The 25,635-nt window shown below is 40.2% G+C and overlaps 1 protein-coding gene across 1 annotated transcript in view; it reads left to right on the forward strand.

The window, feature by feature from the left end:
- Positions 1–25,635, forward strand: part of LOC126262358 (interleukin-1 receptor-associated kinase 1-like) — a 193,902-nt gene that overhangs the window by 146,735 nt on the left and 21,532 nt on the right. Inside the window, exon 11 of the mRNA XM_049958943.1 lies at positions 3,036–3,160. Coding sequence (XP_049814900.1) covers positions 3,036–3,160 — 125 coding nt within the window. The remainder of the gene's footprint in view (positions 1–3,035; positions 3,161–25,635) is intronic.

Below are 25,635 nucleotides of genomic sequence, written 5' to 3' on the forward strand. Positions count from 1 at the left end.
TTCCGTGTATACCATCTTCTTTCATGATTCTTAAACCAAGTAAGTATTAGCCATGGTTAAATTATGCTCTGTACAAAATTCTACCAGGCGGTTTCCTCTTTTAATTCCTTTCCCCCAGCCCATATTCATCTGCTATTTTTTTCTTCTCTTCCTTTTCCTACTACCAAATTCCAGTCTCCCATGACTTTTAAATTTTCATCTCCTTTGATTACCCAAATAATGTATTTTATCTCATCATTCATTTCTTCAAACTCTTCATCAGCTGCAGAGCTAGTTGGCATACAAACTTATACTATTGTGGTGGGTGTGGACTTTGTGTCTATCTTGGCTACAATAATGCATTCACTATGCTGTTCGTAGTAGCTTATTCGCATTCCTATTTTTTTATTCGTTATTAAAGCTACTCCTACGTTATCCATAGATGATTTTGTATTTATAACTCTGTATTCATCTATCCAGAATTCCTGTTCCTCCTGCTACCAAACTTCACTAATTACCACTATATCTAACTTTAACTTACCCATTTCCCTTTCCAAATTTTCTAGCCTACCTGCCCGATTAAGGGATCTGACATTCCACACTCCAATCCATAGAATGCCAGTTTTGTTTCTCTTGATAATGACATCCTCCTGAGTAGTCACCACCTGGAGACCTCAATGGGGGCTATTTTAACTCTGGAATATTTTACCAAAGAGGATGCCACCATCATTTAACCATACAGTAGAGCTGCATGTTCTTGGGGAAAAATTACAGCTGTAGTTTCTCATAGCTTTCAGCCGTTCTCAGTACCAGCACGGCAAAGCAGTTTTGGTTGATGTTACAAGGCCAGTTCAGTCAATCATCCAAACTGTTCCCCTGCAACTACTAAAAAGGCTGCTGCCTCTCTACAGGAACCACACATTTGTCTGGCCTGTCAACAGATACCCCTCCATAGTGTTTGCACCTACAGTATGGCTCTCTGTATCGCTGAGGCACACAAGCCTCCCCACCAATGGCAAGGCCCATGGTTCATGGGGGAGGGGGAGGCCACAGAGATGATGATGAGTAATTTTAACCCACATCCATATTGAACACTGTGGTTCAGACATGAGTTCCTTCTTTAGTGAAAGCACATTTACCAGAACATATTTTATAGCAACAATGAAGTGAAAGTTGTACAAGGTTTCAAATTCTGTATTGTGTCTGACTCTTACCTATTCCACCCTGGACTACAGTTTTTTGACCTTATCTAAGCATACATGACTGTTGGCTAACAGGCAGTGCGAATGGCTAGTCCAGTGTCACACAGTGTAGGGAGTGCAGCAAGCTATTTGTTGGCAAAATATCTGTTTCAGATGAATATATTTAATGTAATAACTGTGTTCTCTGAGTATATTAGAACTGCTCTTCACTTTATTTATACATTAGAACAGTAAGAATCTCACAGGGAAAATAGCACCAGAGTATTATCACTCAAAAACATGCGAGGTTCTCTCATGGGACGTGAAAGTATTTGTGGACAAGAAACCAAGAAACTGTTAGAGAATTTGTGATGTCACAGCAAGGAATTTCATGTGCCACTACATTGGAAAATGTGAAAGGAAGAATCTGCCAAGTCATATTTTTGCCTCTTGGAGAGAAACATGGCCAGTGAGATGTGACATCAATTTTAAGAACTTCGCGGAAGCCATATTGTATTAAGTGATATGGAGTTGAACTCCATATTTGGTGGTAACCATCAACTCCGGCACCTTGATCCAGAATGCCATTCTGGTGCATGCAGTCATTGTGTGTGAGGTTTGCATGCTTGTGTGAATGAATGTTGTGTGTTTCTCTTTCATTTTCTGACAAAGGCTGTGGCAGAAAGCTTTCGTGTAAGTGTCTTTTACTTGTATTCATCTGCAACTAAACATGTCATATTTACAGTAACTAGCAAGCTATCTTTTTCTTACATTGTTGACATTCCAGCCAGGAGTTTCTGTTATATGATATACACTTATTTCTCAGTTTTATGGATGGCCTCATGTTTGTATCTTGCTGGTATCTATCTTTTTCAATACTGGTGAATAGCTTCAAAAAAATATTCTCATTCATTCAAACAAAATTACAAAACTAATCTCAGTCTTCAATCCTGTGTGAGGAATTACATTACATCAGAGTGATGGGAGCTAATACCACATCGAGATTATGGGTGTTATGCATGCACAAACTGACATTGGTCAATATACTTTAACTGTATTCAATTTAAAACCGAAGATGTGATGAAGATTCAATTGAGTTAATGAATAACCTGTACTAGTATGTATCACAGATTGTTATTTATTATTTGTACTGTTTCTCTAAGAGCAATTCAGTGATCACACTATCAAAAGGTTCAGAATCTTCTTCGTGAACTCCTACGCTTTGTTTTGATGATCACTGACAGAGTTAACACAACTGTTTTACATGCACCCATATTTGTGAACAAATTGTGTGTTGAGTGTGCCAGATGCAGCTGGTAGCTGCTACTGGAGAGTTCTGTGATTGTAAATCACAATGAGGAACTGTGTTTCATGAGATACAGCAGTTAATTTTCAGACCATGCAGCAGCCTCGACTGGCACCATGCCTGGTGTGCTTTGCAATGTTAGACCTATCCCATGCGAGGACTTCTTGTAGCCTACAGCTCAGAAGTTAGCAGTGCCTGCTTGGGGAGCTGTCACACATGTCTCCAAGTAAACTTACAGCTAATTCTACTCTGTGTGTCTTGGCCCTTATGACACTGAGGAGGTTTTTGTACTTGTAATGCACACATTTTAGACATTTTATCTCATTATTGTGTTATTATTTTATAAAGAACCTCAATAAACTTGTAACTGAAGAACTTAATACCAAACAATCATTATTTTATGGTGCAATGTCCTTATTTTTACTTCTTAAAATTTATATGGTGCATCTTTCCATTGTGATATGTTCGATTTGGAAAAGTATGTGCCATATTTTTGTGTTTGTCTTTTGTTGACATTTCTCTGTTTCCTTAAGAAATCTTATGCTGTTTGACACTAGTAATTGTTGCAGATATGGTTCGCCAGTTGACACCTTCAACCCCTTATGAGTTGCAACTCCTGCATGACATCTGCAGCCAACAGCGCCGCATGTCCAGCCCGTCAGCCAGTCCTGCTGCTTCCCCTCAGCCATACGCCGTAAGTTCGCAACCTGAGAGTCGGTCACCTACAGTAAATGCTGGGCATTTGGAAGCTTGTATCCTACAAAAGAGAAACAATGAAAAAAGCTTATTGTTACACATGAGTTAAGAAAACTATAAAATTATGAGACGGAATTGCTGCTGCGCGGGATTAGCCGAGCAGTCTAAGGCGCTGCAGTCATGGACTGTGCGGCTGGTTTCGGCGGAGGTTCGAGTCCTCCCTCGGGCATGGGTGTGTGTGTTTGTCCTTAGGATGATTTAGGTTAAGTAGTGTGTAAGCTTAGGAACTGATGACCTTAGCAGTTAAGTCCCATAAGATTTCACACACATTTTTGAACAGAATTGCTGGCTGGTAATTCAGGAGGCGAAATGTTTCGTACTGTTGATAGACGCATGTAAAAGTGATGACACAATCCTGACTTTCACAACTGCTAGTTCCTTCCTCAGAGAGAAGAGAGGGATAGGTTGGGAAAGGTTAAAAAAGAAAGAACTACATGTGAATCCCTCTCATCTTGTGGTCTGACTAACCTGACCTTCCTTTTTAAAATCTGCCTAATCCATCCCTTTCTGAGGAAGCAACTAACAGTATCAAATGCTAGGATTGTGCTGTCACTTTTACTTTAACAAATGTCTGTTGACAGCATTAATCATTTCACCTCCTGAGGGAGAAGTGCTGACTGGCAATTATGTCTTACAATTTACTCTTATACTTCATTAATTTGAATCTGAATTAGAAAATGAATGGAATAATTATGTAGGTAGAATGAGGTTTTCACTCAGCAGCTGGGTGTGTGCTGATATGAAACTCCCTGGCAGATTAAAATTGTGTATCGGACTGAGACTCGAACTCGGGACCTTTTCCTTTCGTGGGCAAATGCTGTACCGACTGAGCTACCCAAGCATGACTCATGACCCGTCCTCACAGCCTCAATCCTGCCAGTACCTCATCTCCTACCTTGCAAACTTCACAGAAGAACTTGCCTGCGAAAGGCAAAGGTCCTGAGGTTTTAATCTGGCAGGAAGTTTCAGTTATGTAGGTGTTTATATTGTTGTTCTTCTGCAGCAGCTGTAACAGTTGTATTGCCCACCATGTCCATAAAGCCAGACGGCCACTCCTCTGACTAGGTGGCACCCATTGGAAGAGCTGTCATTGCCACACCAAGGGATGAAAGCTAATCAAACTGCAGAAACTGATTCCTCTCTGTTCCTAGTTTGTTTCTGAATGGATGGTGGGTCCTTTCTGCCTACTAAGTCAGTGTTCTTTGTGGAGAGTATAAGAATGTATTTGGAGAAATCCCTCTGTAAATTATGGAAAGCTTCCGTATTAATTAAAATGGCGAGTCCTGCTCAATCCTCAGCATTATTCTCTCATAAAAGAATTGATGTACCTATGAATTGTAACATCCCATAAGAGCCCAAACATGGTGCAGGGTTTAATTATTCACCGTGACTTAACTCTGCAGATGGATAAGGAATTGCATAAAAACTTGGAAAAGTGGGGGATCCACTTTGCATGTTGTGCACATAGAGGCCTGCCAGCCAACAAGGTTGACACAGAGCATTTGTCCTTACTTTTGAGTGGGACGCGTTCCTTAGAAAGTCGGAATCATTGTCAGCAGTTGTGATGTGAAGCATACATCCAACCCCACCCCCTCCCCCCCTTTTGGTACTTTAGATACCAATGTTTCAGTCATATGTCTTGCCATGGTACGAGCAATCCAGTTTGTAGAAGCTGTAGTTGATGAAAACTCACCATGTGAGCAACCACATTTCTGTGTCAATTGCAGAGCCAATCACCCTCCCCAATCCTCAAAGTGTGCTCCCTAATTAAGCTATGTAAAACCCAGGAGCTTTATGTCTCCAATAGCCTCTCATATTTTGAAAGTCAGGAAGAGTATGATCGCTCATATCATACCCAAACTGTATGATATTTTGCCACTACTGTAGCCAGGTCATTGGCAGTACCTTGAGTACTTACTCCTTCTGTTCCCGTAACATCAACCTTTGGCAGCTGCACATGTAAATTTGTGTATGGGGGAGATAGGTCGTTCCCCCTTGTGGTGCCTGTAGCACTATCTTCAGGGACCTCAGCTCCCTGCATCTGGCTGGAGAAGTAGCACTATCCTGTGGCATACCCTCTCCCAAGAAATCACAGGCCATGTACTTGACACCAGCTAGTGACAGAGGGAGCCACGGATTACAGGTCCCAGAGTGGCCCCACTCGATTTCAGTTGTTTCCCCTGCAGCAGATAAGCCCACACAAGAGTCTTGACCCACTAAAGTACTTAAAGAGAGAGAGAGAGAAAAAAAAGAAATCTCATGAGAAGGCTGCTGTGCTATGTAACTCCAAACTTATATTTGTTGTTTTTATCCATCCCCACAGGTGACATGCAGTGATCCTGTGGTGTGACCTGTCCTCTTGGCCCCTTCACACCTAACCAAGTTACCTTTAACATGACAATTCAGTGGAAATGAAGTGGGTATAACTGTCAACTGCCAGAATTTCAATGACAAATGTCCTACTCTACAATCTGTGTTGCTCTCCAAGGAATGCATTACACTAATGACCATTCTCCAATGCTTCAAGGTTACCATACATTCTGTTGGAACTGTGTTGGTCCTGAGAGAGCATCGGGAGTGGTCTGTACATTGGTTCACCCAAGTGTTGTTAGTGAGAGGATTTCCCTTCTTACCACATTGGAGGCAGTAGCAGTGCGAGTGTAGACAACCCCAACTATCACAGTTTGTAACATTTAATAACCCCCGTGCAGGGAACTTCCTTATCTTGAAATGACCACCTTAATCCAACTGCTTTCTGCCTTTTCCTCCCACTTGAGGATTTCATTTCGCTCTACCCCATATGGAGGGAGTACCTTGTTGTATGGTAGGGACCTTCTGACTGTCCAACTTCTTTCCAATCATGATCTGTCTCTCCTCAACGATGATACTCCTAACTGCTTTAGTGCCATTGATGATACTTTTTTGACTATCGACATTATGATCCCTTCTCTCTCACGAATTCGCTACAGTGGTTGCTATAGAACAGTCTATGATTTACTTTCTGGTGATCCTATCACTTCCTTGTCACTCCCCAACAGTCCAATCACCCTGTTGGGCTCTTCAAATGATCAACTGAAAGTTTTATACTTCTGCTGTCAGTTTTCTCCCATTCTGCCTCATATCACATCAGTGAGGTTGTAGAAGATATCTTCCATGTAATCACCTGTGCCACTGAAACTGCTATCCCCCTTTTAATGGGCACTTCACCATTGACCAGTACCATAGTGGACCAAAGACTTTGCAACAGCTGTTCAGAATCATCAAAGGGCCCTGCACTTTCTCAAGTGACATCCTTTACAGACTGCCCTCATTATTTTTAAGCTGTTCTGTGGAAAGGTTCACTGCCTAATAAAACACAATAAGAAGGAATGGTGAATGTGCTATGTCTCTTCCTTGGAAATCTTTACTTCTTCATCCTAGGTGTGACTCAAGCCATGTACTGTGCTGGGCCACCATTGGTCAGCAGCTGTTCCAGGTCTCCTCCTTCATGGTCTTATACTGTCCTTCATCACCATTACTGGGCTAGGGACTTCTGTTGGGATCGTGATTATCTGCAGACTGTATGTTGATGGCTTTTGCTTTTGCTGCAGTTCCTTATCTGTAACCATGGCTCAATTGAAGCTCCAAGGAACCAACCAGGAGTCATCTGAAGGGTCTCTGCTTGGTCCATTTCTAATGACTTCCAATTTTCTTTTTTTAAAATGTGCATCATGCATTTCTGTCATTGTACCACAGTTCATTCTGATCCAGAACTCTGCTTGGATATGTAGCACATGTACATTCAGGTGCATTCCAAATTTTGGGATTCCACTTTGATAAAAAGCTGACATGGCTGCTCCATATTTTTCATCTTAAGACTAGCTGCATGTGAAAGCTTAAAGCTCTCTGCTTCCTTGCCCACACCTCTTGGCATGTGGATCATGCTACTCTCTCGCCCATATATACTGGGGCCCAAATAGCGCCCCACCAGAACTGTTGTTGTCAGATTTATGGCCCAGCGATATCCTTGGTTTGGAAATTAACGGACTAAGTATATCATCGTGGAGGAAGACTGGCCATTGGCATTTTCCAGACTAGTACTATAGACAATCTCCTCACTGAAGCTCAGAGCTTATCTCTTCAGTTCCAACAATACCAACTCTTGCTCATTTGTGTAATCACCGTATAACAATTTCTTAATCAGCTGACTTGTCAAATTCCTTTTTTTTCGTGCAGTGGGTGTTGACCCTCCTGACGCTTGCCTTCGGGTGGTTTTAATAGTTGTAATGCACTTTACTATCCTAATTCCCCTTCCCCCCTCCTCTCTTGGAATGCACTCCATGTTTAATCCCATGCACTCCTCCTTGATTACTGCCTAATTAGGACTGATCTATTTTTAAGGACATACACACAGACCTTATGACCTTTTGGTGTTGGTTCATCCCAATTCATTGCTGGTATCCTGTATGTTTCTATGACAAAACTGACAGCCATTAACAGAGCCCTACATTTCATTAACCTGGCTTGCCTCATCTCTATTTTAATTTGTAGTGACTCAATGAGCAGTCTCCAGTGGCTGATCGATGTTACTTTCATCATCCTACCATGTCAGCTGTTCACTGTCTTCTCTCTGACCTTAGTCATACTGTCTGCTCAGTTATTGCTGATAAAAAAAAAATTAACTTCATGTGCACCTGGATTTCCTGCTTTAGACTCCTTGGCCTGCTTGTTCCCCAGCCCTCAGTCCCCTAGAATTTTGGTTATGGGGACATGATAGAATTGGTCTGTGCCACACCAGTCACTGATGTGCAAACACTACAAGGTCACATCTTCAATGTGTGCCAGCAGGTACAACAACAGCTGGGCATACTTCAAGGTGTGTGTTATTCTGTACGCTGGAGGGCAGAGGGGTACATTGTCATGAATGGCTGCCATGTCAACATCTCCTGTAAACATGTCTTTATCACAGAAAGTATGCATTTATGGACCCATGTTTATTGGAATTATTTTTCTTGTTTCGTTGAGTACTACCACCCCTCAGAGTGTCGAAACTTTTTTTGAACAACCTATATATTATTATATGTGTGGTGTCTGTTCTTTTGGACAATAATGATAACTTCAGTGCAGATGCACAGTATGTCCTAACTCTTGCAGGATTTGGGTGAAGCCACAAGCGGTGAGGATAACAGACAGTGGACACTACATATTAGTGTGTGACAGGTTGAGAATTTGGGCAGGATGGAAAGCATTCTAGGATAGCCAAAGCAGTTAAGACTACGTTAAGACTACCGTTCATGTAAAGCAGGAAATCAGGGTTCGAACCCTAGTCTGGCACAAATTTTCACTTGTCGCCATTGAAGTTATTTAAATGTTCAGTTGTGGCTGATGTTTGTATTTTTCTTATGTCATGTATATATAAGGCTACTGAATCATAAATGTTGCCTGTTCTTTTGTACATTGACGGTGTTCCAAGTGTTGCAGTGCAGGCTGTGCATATTGCAGGATGCTGAAACATTGCAGGTAAGTTCATGAATCAGTGTGCTCATGGATTATGCTGAAAAAGTAATAGTTCCACTTTCTGCCACCAGGTGAAAATATGGCTGTGTAAGCAGTCAGAATGTGGTGTGGATGCAGGAAAAGGGGAGGAATGATCAAACACATCGTTATGGTGGTTCTGGCATGTTTATTAGGATATGGTCACAAGTTACAACATGTGTTCAATGCGGTCTCTCAATTGAGCAGCTTGCTGCATCCGTAACAGGGCATGGTGAACAGTATAATCAGAGAAATATGTCATCATATGCCATTCTTCAGATCAGGAAGAGCCCAGATACATCCCTGATAAACACAATGTTTTAGATATCCCCACAACCAGAAGTCTCGAGGATTTGCCTTGATGTGGTCTTTCCAAAGATTAGATTAGGAGATCCTCATGGATGTGGAACATGTCAACTTTTTTTTCTTTTTTTTTTTTTTAAAAAAAGCTGAAATAACAATATTGATAGTATGAGTATATACAATACATCATTTTTTTAAAGCTGAAATAACAATACTAATAGTATTAGTATATACAATACATCATTTGCTTATATTAAAAAATTCATAAATGGAGTTGGCCACTAGTAAGTCTTTCAGGATCATTTTAAACTGATCTTTATTTGTAACTAAATTTTTTATGTTTGCTGGCAAATTATTGAAGATGAGTGTTCCTGAGTAGTGGACCCCTTTTTGAACTAAAGTAAGTGCTTTTAAGTCCTTGTGCAGATCATTTTTGATCATGGTATTGTATGTATGAACAGAGCTGTTTGTTGGAAAAAGAGTCAGTATAAATTTTAAAACTGAATAAATCACGGAATAGTGTAGATAGAGAGGTACAAATTGCCAGACATACTTGGAATGACATGGGGTTTTATTAGAACAAAAAAAATACAAAAGTTCAAAAAATGTCCGACAGATAGTGCTTCATCTGATCAGAATAGCAATAATTAGCATAACAAAGTAAGACAAAGCAAAGATGATGTTCTTTAGAGGAAATGCTCAATATGTCCACCATCATTCCTCAACAATAGCTGTAGTCGAGGAATAATGCTGTGAACAGCACTGTAAAGCATGTCCGGAGTTATGGTGAGGCATTGGCGTCGGATGTTGTCTTTCAGCATCCCTAGAGATGTCGGTCGATCACGATACACTTGCTACTTCAGGTAACCCCAAAGCCAATAATCACACGGACTGAGGTCTGGGGATCTGGGAGGCCAAGCATGACGGAAGTGGCGGCTGAGCACATGATCATCACCAAACGACGCGCGCAAGAGATCTGTCAGACTTTTTTTGTTCTAATAAAACCCCATATCATTCCAAGCATGTGTGTCAATTTTTAGCTCTCTATCTACATTCTCTGTTCTAATAAAACCCCATATCATTCCAAGCATGTATGTCAATTTTTAGCTCTCTATCTACATTATTCCGTGATTTATTAAGTTTTCAAATTTATACTGACTTTTTGATCACCCGGTATTATTTAGGACAAATTTCATTAAGGAGTAAATACACTGAGAGGCAGTAGTTAGTATACCCAGTTCTTTGAAGAGGTTTCTACAGGACGTCCTTGAATTTACTCCACAAATAATACGTATTACACGCTTTTGGACTCTGAAAACTTTTGTTTGACTTGAAGAGTTACCCCAAAATATTATACCATATGACATTATGGAATGAAAGTAGGCAAAGTATGCAAACTTTTTCATTTTTATGTCGCCTGTGTCTGCTAACACTCGAATTGCAAATACAGATTTGTTAAGGCGTTCCTGCAGTTCTGTGGTGTGCTCCTCCCAACTGAATTTATTATCAAATTGTAATCGCAGGAATTTAAGACTGTCAACCTCTTCTATCTGCTCTTCTTCATACTTTATGCATATGCTGGTTGGAAACCTCCTACTGGTTCTGCATTGCATTTAGTGTGTCTTTTCAAAGTTTAATGTCAGCGAGTTGGCTTTAAACCATTTATTAATATCCATGAAAATATCATTAGCAGATCTTTCTAGAACTACACTCGACATACTATTTATTGCAATACTTGTGTCATCTGCAAACAAAACGAACTCTGCTTCTGGCAGTGTAACTGATGAGAGATCATTAATGTACACCATAAAAAGCAATGGCCCTAAGATGGATCCTTGTGGGACACCACATGTAATTTCTTCCCATTCTAATATGAGTGATGACTTAATTCACTAGTCCCTTGCACTGACACCTTTTGTTTTCTGTTCGCGAGGTATGACTTGAACTATTGTGCAGCACTGCCCATAACACCATAGAATTCTAATTTATTTAAAAGGATGTTGTGGTTAACACAATCAAATGCTTTTACAAATCACAGAAAATACCTGCTGCTTGTAATTTGTTATTTAATGAATGAAGTACATTTTCACTGTAGGTGTAAATAGCCTTCTTGATATCAGAACCCTTCAGAAATCCAAACTGTCTTCTTGATAATATGTTATTTGTGGTCAGATGGTTGAGAACCTGCCTATACATTACCTTTTCTAATATTTTGAGAATGCTGGCAAAAGTGAAATCGGTCTGTAGTTTGATGGTCTCTCTTTATCCCCTTTCTTGAATAGAGGCTTTGTTGTTGTTGTGGTCTTCAGTCCTGAGACTGGTTTGATGCAGCTCTCCATGCTACTCTATCCTGTGCAAGCTTCTTCATCTCCCAGTACCTACTGCAACCTACATCCTTCTGAATCTGCTTAGTGTATTCATCTCTTGGTCTCCCTCTATGATTTTTACCCTCCACGCTGCCCTCCAATACTAAATTGGTGATCCCTTGATGCCTCAGAACATGTCCTACCAACCGATCCCGTCTTCTGGTCAAGTTGTGCCACAAACTTCTCTTGTCCCCAATCCTATTCAGTACTTCCTCATTAGTTATGTGATCTATCCATCTAATCTTCAGCATTCTTCTGTAGCACCACATTTCGAAAGCTTCTATTCTCTTCCCGTCCAAACTATTTATCGTCCATGTTTCATTTCCATACATGGCTACACTCCATACGAATACTTTCAGAAACGACTTCCTGACACTTAAATCTATCCTCGATGTTAACAAATTTCTCTTCTTCAGAAACGCTTTCCTTGCCATTGCCAGTCTACATTTTATAGCTTCTCTACTTCGACCATCATCAGTTATTTTGCTCCCCAAATAGCAAAACTCCTTTACTACTTGAAGTGTCTCATTTCCTAATCTAATTCCATCAGCATCACCCGACGTAATTCGACTACATTCCATTATCCTCGTTTTGCTTTTGTTGATGTTCATCTTATATCCTCCTTTTAAGACACTGTCCATTCCATTCAACTGCTCTTCCAAGTCCTTTGCTGTCTCTGACAGAATTACAATGTCATCGGCGAACCTCAAAGTTTTTATTTCTTCTCCATGGATTTTAATACCTACTCCGAATTTTTCTTTTGTTTCCTTTACTGCTTGCTCAATATACAGATTGAATAACATCGGGGAGAGGCTAAAACCCTGTCTTACTCCCTTCCCAACCACTGCTTCCCTTTCATGTCCCTCGACTCTTATAACTGCTTTCTGGTTTCTGTACAAATTCTAAATAGCCTTTCGCTCCCTGTATTTTACCCCTGCCACCTTTAGAATTTGAAAGAGAGTATTCCAGTCAACATTGTCAAAAGCTTTCTCTAAGTCTACAAATGCTAGAAACGTAGGTTTGCCTTTCCTTAATCTTTCTTCTAAGATAAGTCGTAAGGTTATTATTGCCTCACGTGTTCCAGTGTTTCTATGGAATCCAAACTGATCTTCCCCGAGGTTGGCTTCTATTAGTTTTTCCATTCGTCTCTAAAGAATTCGTGTTGGTATTTTGCAGCTGTGACTTATTAAACTGATGGTTCGGTAATTTTCACATCTGTCAACACCTGCTTTCTTTGGGATTGGAATTATTATATTCTTCTTGAAGTCTGAGGGTATTTCGCCTGTTTCATACATCTTGCTCACCAGATGGTAGAGTTTTGTCAAGACTGGCTCTCCCAAGGCCGTCAGTAGTTCCAATGGAATGTTGTCTACTCCGGGGGCCTTGTTTCGACTCAGGTCTTTCAGTGCTCTGTCAAACTCTTCACGCAGTATCGTATCTCCCATTTCATCTTCATCTACTTCCTCTTCCATTTCCATAATATTGTCCTCAAGTACATCGCCCTTGTATAGACCCTCTATATACTCCTTCCACCTTTCTGCTTTCCCTTCCTTGCTTAGAACTGGGTTTCCATCTGAGCTCTTGATATTCATATAAGTCGTTCTCTTATCTCCAAAGGTCTCTTTAATTTTCCTGTAGGCAGTATCTATCTTACCCCTAGTGAGATAAGCCTCTACATCCTTACGTTTGTCCTCTAGCCATCCCTGCTTAGCCATTTTGCACTTCCTGTCGATCTCATTTTTGAGACGTTTGTATTCCTTTTTGCCTGCTTCATTTACTGCATTTTTATACTTTCTCCTTTCATCAATTAAATTCAATATTTCTTCTGTTACCCAAGTATTTCTACTAGACCTCGTCTTTTTACCTACTTGATCCTCTGCTGCCTTCACTACTTCATCCCTCAAAGCTACCCATTCTTCTTCTACTGTATTTCTTTCCCCCATTCCTGTCAATTGTTCCCTTATGCTCTCCCTGCAACTCTGTACAACCTCTGGTTCTTTCAGTTTATCCAGATCCCATCTCATTAAATTCCCACCTTTTTGCAGTTTCTTCAGTTTTAATCTACAGGTCATAACCAATAGATTGTGGTCAGAGTCCACATCTGCCCCTGGAAATGTCTTACAATTTAAAACCTGGTTCCTAAATCTCTGTCTTACCATTATATAATCAATCTGATACCTTTTAGTATCTCCAGGGTTCTTCCATGTATACAACCTTCTTTCATGATTCTTAAACAAAGTGTTAGCTATGATTAAGTTATGCTCTGTGCAAAATTCTACCAGGCGGCTTCCTCTTTCATTTCTTAGCCCCAATCCATATTCACCTACTATGTTTCCTTCTCTCCCTTTTCCTACACTGGAATTCCAGTCACCCGACTATTAAATTTTCATCTCCCTTCACTATCTGAATAATTTCTTTTATTTCATCATACATTTCTTCAATTTCTTCGTCATCTGCAGAGCTAGTTGGCATATAAACGTGTACTACTGTAGTAGGTGTGGGCTTCGTATCTATCTTGGCCACAATAATGCGTTCACTATGCTGTTTGTAGTAGCTTACCCGCATTCCTATGTTCCTATTCATTATTAAACCTACTCCTGCATTACCCCTATTTGATTTTGTGTTTATAACCCTGTAGTCACCTGACCAGAAGTCTTGTTCCTTAACATCTGCATATTTTAGCCAGTCAGGAAATGTCCCAGTTATAATTGACTAGTTACACAAGTAACTTAAAATTGTACCAAACTCATAAGAACATGCCTTAATTAACTTTGATGATATTTCATTGTAACCACTAGAATGCTTCGTTTTTAGAGATTTTATTATGGAAGTTATTTCTTTTGGTGAAGTGAGTGACATATTCATGTACCTGAAACTATTTGTAAAGGCTAGTTTCAGATATTCAAGGGCATTATTTACTGATCCTGCCAATTCCATTCTATCAGTAATGGATATAAAGTACTTGTTAAATAGATTTGCCACATTATGCCCATCGGTTACTAATGTGTCATATACCCTTAATGCTGTTTGCTCCTGTTCCTTTCTGGTTCTACCAGTCTCCTCTTTCACTATATCCCATATTGTTTTTATTTTGTTCCCTGACATTGCAATCTTCTTCTCGTAGTGCATTTGTTTAGATGTCTGAATTACTTTTTTTTTAATATTTTACAGTACTCCTTGTATTTAGCTAAATTATCAGCATTGGAGCTATTCTTGGTCGACACATTCATTTTCCTTTCTGTCTTACAGGAAATCTTTATTCCTTGTGTAATCCATGGTTTTATTATAGACTTCTGATTAATTTGAGTAACTTTTAGAGGAAAACAGTTTTCAAACATGGTACTGACATTGTTCATGAATGTGTTATATTTTTCATTCATGTCATGGTCACTATAAACATCTTTCCAGTTCATGTCTTTGAGCATTTTTCTAAAACACTCAATTTTTGGTTGATTGATTACTCTCCTATACTCAGATTTAGCAGTCTTGATAATCTGCTTAGAATTTACATCTAAAACAAGGAGCTGCATGTCATGATCTGATAGTCCATTTATTGTAGGTTTTATGATATGATTTTGTTCCTTTGATTTGTCTTTAAAAACATTATCAATGGCTGTCGAGGATATAGTGATCCTAGTTGGAAAGTTTCCAGTGTGAGTTAGATTGAAAGACAACATTACTAACTGCAGTAAATGTTTACTAGAAGATTGCATTAGAAAATCTTATTAAAGTGGCCAGCAATCAAAATTTCTTTGTTTCTTCCTGTTAAATAACCCAAAAGAGCTTCTAGATTATTTATGAATAGATTATAATTTCCTGCAGGTGCTTGGTAAATAGTTACTATTATATAGGATCTGTTATGGAACTCTACTTCTATTGCACATGCTTCTAGATGCTGCTCTGAACATAATTTATTAATGTCAATGTTCTTGAATTTATGGCAGTTTTTAATAAATGTGGCAACTCCTCCTCCATCCATATCTACTCTGCAGAAGTAGGAAGCTAGCTTAAATCCTGAAATGTCTATACCAGTGGTCACTTGATGTTCAGAGAGGCATATTATGTCAATTTCATTAGATGAATTCATTTCATCATTTTATTTCTGAATCCCGGAATGTTCTGGTGTAATAAAGATAACTGATACTGCATACTAATGGGATTATAACTGCTTTGGCGAAGATGAACTGGCAGTTTCTGATTACTTTCTGTATGCTAAAATCTGACACCTGTTCATCTGTTTTTTCAAACTGAGTGTGTCTGCCAGTCTCTCTTAAAACTCGTTTTCTTTCCCCCTTGCCTATCCTAAAAAAGGCATCACTCTGACACCTGTGACCACTGGTATTTTACCACTTGTGACAGTGTCCCCCCATAAGTTTTCTGCAATCAACCCAGACAGTTTTCCCTTCCCATTCCTATTGAGGTGAAGGCTATGCCTAGTGTAGTCCCACCTATCAAAAGCATTCACAGGAATCAAACCAATATGGGACCGTGTGTGTGTGTGTGTGTGTGTGTGTGTGTGTGTGTGTGTGTGTGTGTGTGCGCGCGCACCCAAACAGGCCATGAAGGCCCAACAGTACCGACCTGTTGCTGTGTCATCCTCAGCCCACAGGCATCACTGGATATGGAGTGGCCTGTGGTTAGCACACCGCTCTCCCGGCCTTATGTCAGTTTATGAGACCAGAGCCTCTATTCCTCAATGAAATAGCTCCTCAGTTTGCCTCACAGGGGCAGATTGCTGCACCTCACTTGCTCAGCAGGCTGGATGGTCATTCACACAAGTACTAGCCCAGCCTGACAGTGCTTAACTTCAGTAATATGATGGGAACCGGTGTTACCACTGCGGCAAGGTCATTTGAAGAAAAACCAACTGATAATGAAGGAGGTGGTTTCACAAGCTCCACACACTCACATTAACTGAGTGCTATGGATGTTCCTGCACAACATTTGGCAAAGTAGAACCACCTCATATATGACAGTTCTGTTCATTCACATCACCTTGCAAAGTAAAATGTATCTTGTCCATCCAAACTGTATTCTGTGGCCACATTTCATCCATTTCCATGTATAAAATAATAATAATAATAATAATAATAATAATAATAATATGGGGGAGGGGACAAAATCATGGCTTCGTAGCCAATGTTGGGTCTTCATTTGTATCTGAATCCTGTAGGGGTACCAGTATAAAATGCACCACAAAATCTTTCAAACTGTTGATCAGGGAGAGGCAATTCCTGTGACTCAGCTCAAGTACTGACTGTGGAATTTGAGGCATATGCTGCACAGTCAGCTATAGCTACAGCAACTTCAACAACAACTGCCATGTGGATGAGCCGCTGCCTCCTTCCTGCTGCACTACCTAATTCGCCTGTTTTTTCAAATTTCTAGATCATATTCTCTATCCCATTTATTGACATGGAGCCTCTTCGTAGCTGCTTCTGTTGATTATATTCCTGCAATGCATTGCTGCTATTACTGCCATTCTGATAATACAAGTTTACCAGTAGTGCACAGTCTTCTCACTCAACAGCCCTTGGTTTTCATATGGAAAACATCAACGTTCTTAACCCTTTGCACTAACAACAACTTCACAACAGAAGTCAACATGTGTTGCCAAATGACAAACAGCATAATGATTTTATAATAGGAAACATTCCACATGTTTTCTGCTTACAGCACCATGTTTTCACCTGGTGGCATAAAGTGGAATAATTATTTTTTTCAACATTCTCTGTGACTGCACTGGTTAATGAACACACCTATGTTGTTTCTGTGACCTGCAATGTATACAGCCCACACCGCAGCTGTCAATTTAATTATAACCACCCGGTATATTCGCCTTGGTGGCTATTAATGACAGTTTTGGTACGGATGCACACTAAGTTCGAACTCTTGCAGGAATTGGGTGAAGCTGTGAGCAATGAAGATAATGGACAATGGATGCTACATATGTATTGTGTCACAGGTTGAGAGTTCGGATTGAATGGAAAACATGTTCGGTTAGCCAAAGCTGTTAAGGCAACATTCGCATACAGTGAGAAATCTCGGTTTGAGTCCACATCTGGCATAAATTTTCACTTGTTGCCACTGAATTTCTTTCAGTGCCAAATTGTTGCTGATGCCTGTATTTCTCTTATCTCATGTATACATATAGCCACTGAATCATAAATCGTGTCTATTCTTTCAGACATGTCTGAAAGAACAGACGCCACACACCTGAGTTAAAAATAAAGACATACATCAGTAACTACTCTTTCTACAAACTACCTGAATACATAAGTTCAAGGACTGAAAAGTTCTGTTAACTACATGGCAAGTTAATTAAAAATCTGCCCTGTAAACTGTACTTGGCATTTAAAAATGGGTAACTATTTTCCTTGAAAAATTCCAGTGTCTCCAAATATTAAGTTATTAATAGGAGATTACCAAGATAGGAGGAAGGGAAGCATCAGTCATAAATTTTTAATGTGTTTATTGGAGATCAATTTCACCTACTATGTAGCTATCTTCTGTGATACATGAATATAAGAACATAATGAGAATCAAGCAATAAAATATAAATTAAAACCAGATCATAAATACAGAACTGTAAATTTACATACCACTTATATCCAGATCATGATGACTCATCAGAAACATAATAGCACACGGTACCACTTGACATGACAGACAACAAACATCAGTTAAACTGAGCTTGATGCTCACATTTCTATGCAGCTAACCTCGGTATGTGACATCAGTAGCAACTAATGTCCTCTTTATTACTGTCATTTGTGTTCTCCTTTTTTTTTTACATTATTTGAAAAGTAAAATGTATAAAACCACAGTGGTATCCTTAAATACTAAAATACATTCAGTAATTGAAGGAAGAATGCACTTGTAGGTGGCACACATTAAAATACTAGTAGTATTTCTTTCATATAAAACCTAAAGCCTGTAGTAATATTAAGAAACAAGTTATACACTATGCATACATTTCACATGCTGAGTTCATAATTCTCTCTTCCAAATTGGATTACATTCAGAAAAGTAACTTATATGGTTGTAAGTATGAACCAGTGTTACAACCTCAAGGAAAATGCAGCATACATAATGACTTATAAAATCCTTCACAATAAAAGGATGGCAGCCAAAACAGTTGCAGGATAAAATTTTTTTTTATTAAAATTCTTGACCAAGGTTTCGGTACATATAAATATACCTTCATCAGAAGTAAAACTTCCTGAACAGAAAGACACACTCATTAGAAAAGCCATATCAACGAAAGTGAGAAACAGAAGCTTATGTAACGGTGAAATTACCAAAGTAATACAGGCACAAAATCTTTAGTACTTACTAAAATTACATCATGCAATGAAGAATAGTAAAACAATTATGCCAAAGGCGTCGTCAGTAATTAAGTCATCATCTCCATTTATACAACATGTGTAATGGGCGCAGGGTCAAAGCGAACAGTATAGCACCATTACTTCGCCTATGAACTATTGAGACACGAGTGTGAAAGCACAAGGGCAGATGGTTACGCCGAGAGAGGGCACTTGCATGTGCCAGATTCGCGCATATTAAAATCCATGAATACATACATAAGCACAACACAAATTATTAAAAGTTGTGTTAATTCAAACTCTGTCTTAATAAATAAAACGTATCAGGCCAATTAAAGACATTTATGTAAAATAGAAATATAGAACCAATTTACCTGTGTCCTAGTGTCAAACGGATAAAGCTTGCGCTTGGAACATCTAACGAGAGAGGGCACTAGTGTAATGCGCTAGAGTCTCGCGTAACGTAGGTAGAGAAATACATACTAGCGAAACAACCAAAATGTTATAATAAAACGAAACCATCTGTCAAAAGATTAAAAAAAACAGCCGACCAGTTGCAAAGGATAAAGTAATCTTTACCTAGGTTTCAATAGATATAAATCTATCTTCTTCAGAAGACGGCCTGGGGACAATGAACATCATAATTTATATTCAAGGTAAGATACATGAGTCAAGAATAAAGTATAACATATATTAGGAGAATCTTGTATTACAACATGTGAGAAGGATTGCTGATACTTACAGTATTACATTAACATGGAGTGAAGTATCCTAGTCGTTTTTGCAAACATTTACATAACTCAGTTAATCCAAATAAAACATAGCCCTGAGAACAGTGTTTGTCAGACATATAAAAATTGAGAACATAGTAGTTGAAGAGCGCATGGGCGACTGAGTAAAATCGGCCAGCGTAGTAGCACTGCGGCCAGGGCAGGTGGCGCTCAGGTCGCAAACTATTTGCCGATTGGCGTACTGAAGTAACATGTGAAGTATCAATATTAAATGCATCCTTAGATAGAGTTACAAAAATAAATAAAATCATTTACCACTCCCGTTGTGACATTCTGGGAGTTATAGGAGCAATACATAGAACATTCATCAAAAAAGGCAGGTGTGCCGTAAGAGCCATAGATGTTCAGCAAAGGTGGAATTATATACGTTTTCCCCATTTTTTACCTAACATGTGTTCTTTATACCTAACTTTAATGGGTCTACCTGTCTGCCCTATGTAATTGTTTGGACAGTCGTTACAAGTAATTTTGTATACCCCGGACTTAGTGCTGAGTTCTTCTCGTGCTCCAAGGTTACAAACTGGACTTGCTTGAAGAATTAGAGATTTTCAAGCATCTGTCTCTAAAAAATGGTTTTGTTCTTAATGAACAGGTGCAGCTTCGAAACAAAAATTTTTTAGACAGTTTCAAACCCCTCATTGCCATAATGTAATAAAGTCTGGCTGACTAGTAGTTATTTTCTTACTTGTTGATGCCACTGAAATGTGCTTTTCCTGTCTTGTTGGGATTCTACGTATTTTGATGTTTGTTAGTTATGAATTTCAATATGTATGTGTGGTTAAATGACTACTACACTCCTGGAAATTGAAATAAGAACACCGTGAATTCATTGTCCCAGGAAGGGGAAACTTTATTGACACATTCCTGGGCTCAGATACATCACATGATCACACTGACAGAACCACAGGCACATAGACACAGGCAACAGAGCATGCACAATGTCGGCACTAGTACAGTGTATATCCACCTTTCGCAGCAATGCAGGCTGCTATTCTCCCATGGAGACGATCGTAGAGATGCTGGATGTAGTCCTGTGGAACGGCTTGCCATGCCATTTCCACCTGGCGCCTCAGTTGGACCAGCGTTCGTGCTGGACGTGCAGACCGCGTGAGACGACGCTTCATCCAGTCCCAAACATGCTCAATGGGGGACAGATCCGGAGATCTTGCTGGCCAGGGTAGTTGACTTACACCTTCTAGAGCACGTTGGGTGGCACGGGATACATGCGGACGTGCATTGTCCTGTTGGAACAGCAAGTTCCCTTGCCGGTCTAGGAATGGTAGAATGATGGGTTTGATGACGGTTTGGATGTACCGTGCACTATTCAGTGTCCCCTCGACGATCACCAGTGGTGTACGGCCAGTGTAGGAGATCGCTCCCCACACCATGATGCCGGGTGTTGGCCCTGTGTGCCTCGGTCGTATGCAGTCCTGATTGTGGCGCTCACCTGCACGGCGCCAAACACGCATACGACCATCATTGGCACCAAGGCAGAAGCGACTCTCATCGCTGAAGACGACACGTCTCCATTCGTCCCTCCATTCACGCCTGTCGCGACACCACTGGAGGCGGGCTGCACGATGTTGGGGCGTGAGCGGAAGACGGCCTAACGGTGTGCGGGACCGTAGCCCAGCTTCATGGAGACAGTTGCGAATGGTCCTCGCCGATACCCCAGGAGCAACAGTGTCCCTAATTTGCTGGGAAGTGGCGGTGCGGTCCCCTACGGCACTGCGTAGGATCCTACGGTCTTGGCGTGCATCCGTGCATCGCTGCGGTCCGGTCCCAGGTCGACGGGCATGTGCACCTTCCGCCGACCACTGGCGACAACATCGATGTACTGTGGAGACCTCACGCCCCATGTGTTGAGCAATTCGGCGGTATGTCCACCCGGCCTCCCGCATGCCCACTATACGCCCTCGCTCAAAGTCCGTCAACTGCACATACGGTTCACGTCCACGCTGTCGCGGCATGCTACCAGTGTTAAAGACTGCGATGGAGCTCCGTATGCCACGGCAAACTGGCTGACACTGATGGCGGCGGTGCACAAATGCTGCGCAGCTAGCGCCATTCGACGGCCAACACCGCGGTTCCTGGTGTGTCCGCTGTGCCGTGCGTGTGATCATTGCTTGTACAGCCCTCTCGCAGTGTCCGGAGCAAGTATGGTGGGTCTGACACACCGGTGTCAATGTGTTCTTTTTTCCATTTCCAGGAGTGTATGTTTTATTCATAATGACAGATGGTTTCGTTTTATTATAACATGTTTGGTTGTTTCGCTAGTATGTATTTCTCTACCTACGTTACGCGAGACTCTAGCGCATTACACTAGTGCCCTCTCTCGTTAGATGTTCCAAGCGCAAGCTTTATCCGTTTGACACTAGGACACAGGTAAATTGGTTCTATATTTCTATTTTACATAAATGTCTTTAATTGGCCTGATACGTTTTATTTATTAAGACAGAGTTTGAATTAACACAACTTTTAATAATTTGTGTTGCGCTTATGTATGTATTCATGGATTTTAATATGCGCGAGTCTGGCACATGCAAGTGCCCTCTCTGGGCGTAACCATCTGCCCTAGTGCTTTCACACTCGTGTCTCAATAGTTCATAGGTGAAGTAATGGTGCTAAACTGTTCGCTTTGACCCTGCGCCCATTACACATGTTGTATAAATGGAGATGATGACTTAATTACTGACGACGCCTTTGGCATAATTGTTTTATTATTCTCCATTGCATGATGTAATTTTAGTAAGTACTAAAGATTTTGTGCCTGTATTACTTTGGTAATTTCACCGTTACTTAAGCTTCTGTTTCTCACTTTCGTTGATATGGCTTTTCTAATGAATGTGTCTTTCTGTTCAGGAAGTTTTACTTCTGATGAAGGTATATTTATATGTACCGAAACCTTGGTCAAGAATTTTAATAAAAAAATTTTATCCTGCAACTGTTTTGGCTGTCATCCTTTTATTGTGAAGAATTTTAACAGTTGTTGCTGCAGCCATGTTTAAAATCTTCACTTATAAAATCTTATTACTGGTTATTGTAGAAACATATATCTAACTTTATTTGGCATTAATAATAAAATCACACCTCACAACTGGAGCTACTGCATAAGGAGTAATGGCAGATTTTTGGATTTTGTTGAAGAAATGGAGATATTTGATTGTCAGAGATTTTCCCCATGCCATCTTGCTCAGGAGCAGTTGACAATGAGAAGCACCCGGTTTTAGGAGGGTATCAGAAGCCATCTAATTAATAAAAATAAGGAGCTGTATAGGTCCGACCGAGCGAGGTGGCGCAGTGGTTAGCACACTGGACTCGCATTCGGGAGGACGACGGTTCAATCCCGTCTCCGGCCATCCTGATTTAGGTTTTCCGTGATTTCCCTAAATCGCTTCAGGCAAATGCCGGGATGGTTCCTTTGAAAGGGCACGGCCGATTTCCTTCCCCATCCTTCCATCACCCGAGCTTGCGCTCCGTCTCTAATGACCTCGTTGACGACGGGACGTTAAACACTAATTTCCTCCTCCTCCCTGTATAGGTCCAAAGGAGGATACACAACACCTCATAAGTACAGCTGTATGTACTGCTGCGCACCATTTCAGTAAGTGAGAATGAAATGTAGCATATGTGTTTTTCAGTAGCCACTGACAGTACATGTATCCGCATTATTATTAACATCAAACTAAGTTACATATGTTTCTATAATACACAGTGATAAGATTTTATAAAACATGTTGTACATTGCATTCTCCTGTAGATTGTAACACTGTCTCATACTTGACAACCATGTAAGTTACTTTTCTTAATGTAATCCAATTTGGAAGAGGGAATTATGAACTCAGCATTTGATATATATCGATAATGTATAACTTGTTTGGCTTTAGGTATTATATAAAAGAAGTATTACGAGTATTTTAATTTGTGCCACCTACCAGTGGATTCTTTGTTCAGTTTCTGACTGTATTTTAGTATTTAAGGATGCCATTTAGTTTTACATATTTTACTTTTCAAATAGTGTAAAAATAAGTAGAATACAAATGACAGTAATAAAGTGGGCACTAGCTCACACCACATACTGAGTTTAGCTGCATGAAAATATAAGCAGCAAGCTCACTTCAACTGATGTCTGTTATCTGTAATGTCAAGTGGTACCACGTGGTACTATATTTATAGTGCATCATCATGACTTGGATATAATTAGTATGTAAATTTATGGTTTACAAGCTGATATATTTGTGATCTGGTTTGAATTTATATTTTAATATTTGATTCTCATTATGTTCTTGTATTCATGTAACGCTGAAGACTCTGTAGCTGAAATTGGTTTGCAATAAATGGATTAAAAATTTACAACCAATGCTGCCCTACTTCCTACCTTGGATCTCATTAATACGGTCTTGGACTGTTCATGTTGAAAAAAAATATGAATAGGAGATAAGACGCAGCTATTTAGTACAACTGAGTAAGCAACAACTTTTTTCAAAGTTGCAAATTTCTTTCCAACTTTCTTGATTAAATTTAGTGTGCATAAGCATGAACCATGGACCTTGCCGTTGGTGGGGAGGCTTGCGTGCCTCAGCGATACAGATGGCCGTACCGTAGGTGCAACCACAACGGAGGGGTATCTGTTGAGAGGCCAGACAAACATGTGGTTCCTGAAGAGGGGCAGCAGCCTTTTCAGTAGTTGCAGGGGCAACAGTCTGGATGATTGACTGATCTGGCCTTGTAACATTAACCAAAACGGCCTTGCTGTGCTGGTACTGCGAACGGCCGAAAGCAAGGGGAAACTACAGCCGTAATTTTTCCCGAGGACATGCAGCTTTACTGTATGATTAAATGATGATGGCGTCCTCTTGGGTAAAATATTCCGGAGGTAAAATAGTCCCCCATTCGGATCACCAGGCGGGGACTACTCAAGAGGACGTCGTTATCAGGAGAAAGAAAACTGGCATTCTACGGATTGGAGCGTGGAATGTCAGATCCCTTAATTGGGCAGGTAGGTTAGAAAATTTAAAAAAGGAAATGGATAGGTTAAAGTTAGATATAGTGGGAATTAGTGAAGTTCGGTGGCAGGAGGAACAAGACTTTTGGTCAGGTGATTACAGGGTTATAAATACAAAATCAAATAGGGGTAATGCAGGAGTAGGTTTAATAATGAATACAAAAATAGGAGTGCGGGTTAGCTACTACAAACAGCATAGTGAACGCATTATTGTGGCCAAGATAGACACAAAGCCCATGCCTACTACAGTAGTACAAGTTTATATGCCAACTAGCTCTGCAGATGATGAAGAAATTGATGAAATGTATGACGAGATAAAAGAAATTATTCAGGTAGTGAAGGGAGACGAAAATTTAATAGTCATGGGTGACTGGAATTCGTCAGTAGGAAAATGGAGAGAAGGAAACATAGTAGGTGAATATGGATTGGGGGGAAGAAATGAAAGAGGAAGCTGCCTGGTAGAATTTTGCACAGAGCATAACTTAATCATAGCTAACACTTGGTTCAAGAATCATAAAAGAAGGTTGTATACCTGGAAGAATCCTGGAGATACTAATAGGTATCAGATAGATTATATAATGGTAAGACAGATATTTAGGAACCAGGTTTTAAATTGTAAGACATTTCCAGGGGCAGATGTGGATTCTGACCACAATCTATTGGTTATGAACTGCAGATTGAAACTGAAGAAACTGCAAAAAGGTGGGAATTTAAGGAGATGGGACCTGGATAAACTGAAAGAACCAGAGGTTGTACAGAGTTGCAGGGAGAGCATAAGGGAACAATTGACAGGAATGGGGGAAAGAAATACAGTAGAAGAAGAATGGGTAGCTCTGAGGGATGAAGAAGTGAAGGCAGCAGAGGATCAAGTAGGTAAAAAGACGAGGGCTAATGGAAATCCTTGGGTAACAGAAGAAATATTGAATTAAATTGATGAAAGGAGAAAATATAAAAATGCAGTAAATGAAGCAGGCAAAAAGGAATACAAACGTCTCAAAAATGAGATCGACAGGAAATGCAAAATGGCTAAGCAGGGATGGCTAGAGGACAAATGTAAGGATGTAGAGGCTTGTCTCACTAGGGGTAAGATAGATACTGCCTACAGGAAA

The sequence above is a fragment of the Schistocerca nitens genome, chromosome 6, assembly GCF_023898315.1.
Source record: "Schistocerca nitens isolate TAMUIC-IGC-003100 chromosome 6, iqSchNite1.1, whole genome shotgun sequence".
In the NCBI taxonomy this organism is placed as follows: Eukaryota; Metazoa; Arthropoda; class Insecta; order Orthoptera; family Acrididae; genus Schistocerca; species Schistocerca nitens.